Source organism: Dipodomys ordii, unplaced genomic scaffold (genome assembly GCF_000151885.1).
Source record: "Dipodomys ordii isolate 6190 unplaced genomic scaffold, Dord_2.0 Scaffold1, whole genome shotgun sequence".
NCBI lineage: Eukaryota > Metazoa > Chordata > Mammalia > Rodentia > Heteromyidae > Dipodomys > Dipodomys ordii.
In genome coordinates this window covers 45,521,665-45,523,238 of record NW_012267217.1, presented here as the reverse complement: position 1 = coordinate 45,523,238, position 1,574 = coordinate 45,521,665, and the positions used below count along the sequence as shown (strand labels likewise).

General features: G+C 37.4%; 1 protein-coding gene across 1 annotated transcript in view; it reads left to right on the top strand.

The window, feature by feature from the left end:
• Positions 1 to 870, top strand: part of Myl1 (myosin, light chain 1, alkali; skeletal, fast) — a 23,073-nt gene extending 22,203 nt beyond the window's left edge. Inside the window, exons 6-7 of the mRNA XM_013033279.1 lie at positions 237 to 279; positions 678 to 870. Of these exons, the coding sequence (XP_012888733.1) occupies positions 237 to 265 (29 nt within the window). The 3' untranslated portion in view covers positions 266 to 279; positions 678 to 870. The remainder of the gene's footprint in view (positions 1 to 236; positions 280 to 677) is intronic.
• Positions 871 to 1,574: the final 704 nt, after the last annotated feature.

Sequence of the window (1,574 nt, the reverse complement as noted above, 5' to 3'; positions counted from 1 at the left end):
CAGAAAAAGCCAGAAGTGGTGCTGTGGCTCAAGTGGTAGAGCGCTAGCCTTGAGCTGAAGAGCTGAGGGACAGCGCCCAGGCCCAGAGTTCAGGCCGCGTGACCAACAGAAAAAAAAATCATTGGATGTATGGATGTATGGGGAAAATAGTATCTTAAAAGAATGTCACACATCAATTTCTCTTTCATTAAATTTGACTGTTTTCTAACCCTGAACTGCCTTTGTCACCCCACCAGCTTTTGTCAAACACATCATGTCCGTGTAAATGGAGCTCTTCAGGTACCTACCTGTCCTCTCTTTCATAAATACAGCTTTGGCTAAAGTTTACATTTTTTAATTCTTTTGTTTGCAAGTAATAGGTATGTTTCAGTGGCATGAACTTGGAGATGTAATTTCTTGGCCTACCTGGGAGAAATAAATAAAACATTGCCAAAATGCAATAAATAAATAAATAAGGAATTCTCAATATTGTATTTTTAAAATTAACAGCTTTAAATGCTATTAATATAATCAGAATTGGTTTATACTATCAATATAATCAATATTGGCTCCTAATGAAGAGTCATTAAGCACTGGCTCCTTTTGTGCTCATACTTCGTTTGCACATTATTTTCTCCTGAATTTTCTGCCTGGAAAGATTGGATCAACATCTCACTCACTTTCCTTCTCCTTTACAGAACAAGCACTTGTTGGAACCTTATTTCAATAATACTCATAACTGACTGCCCAGATCTGTTTACTACCATTCAGAAAACAAAACAAAACAACCTGGACCATTGAAAATGGAAGGATTCCCTGGATTTTTATATGCCTTAAGTTTTTTTTTTTCTCTGCTGCTGTATACAAGAAGAATAAAAGGTTGACAATCAATCCAAGTACCATCTTTATTATCTACCATGGGTCCACAAGCATCCCTAAAATACTACATCAATAAACAGAATTGGTCAGTCTAAAATATCCCAGTGTTTTTATTTCCTTGTTTTATAAAAATAATTTCTGAAACCTCAATTTTTGTTAAGTATCCAAAATATTAATAAATTACAAATTATTTATTGAAGACTACATAGCAAATACAAATTATTGAAAAGTGTGAAATTTAAAAATCGGATAGGGGAGGTGGCGCTGTGGCTCAAGTGGTAGAGAGCTCACCTTGAGCTGAAAAGCTTAGGGACAGCGCCCAGACCCAGAGTTCGAGCCCCATGACAGATAAAACACAGAAAGAAAAAGAAAAAAAAATCAGATAGGGGGCTGGGAATGTGGCTTAGTGGTAGAGAGCTTGCCTAGCATATGTGCCCTGGTTCTTCTATTCCTCAGTACCACATGAATAGAAAAAGCCAGAAGTGGTGCTATGGCTCAAGTGGTAGAGTACTAGCCTTGAGCAAAAGAAGCCCAGGGACAGTGCCCAGGCCCTGAGTTTAAGCCCCAGAAGTGGAAAAACAAAAACAAAACCAGATAGGATCAAGATACATTTCAATATAAACTAGCCATGCAATTTAAGGTAAAAGCAGGGCTCCTCAGATTTGTATAAATTGCTATGACCCTCTAGTTCATGTAACAATCTGCCCTATTAGTAA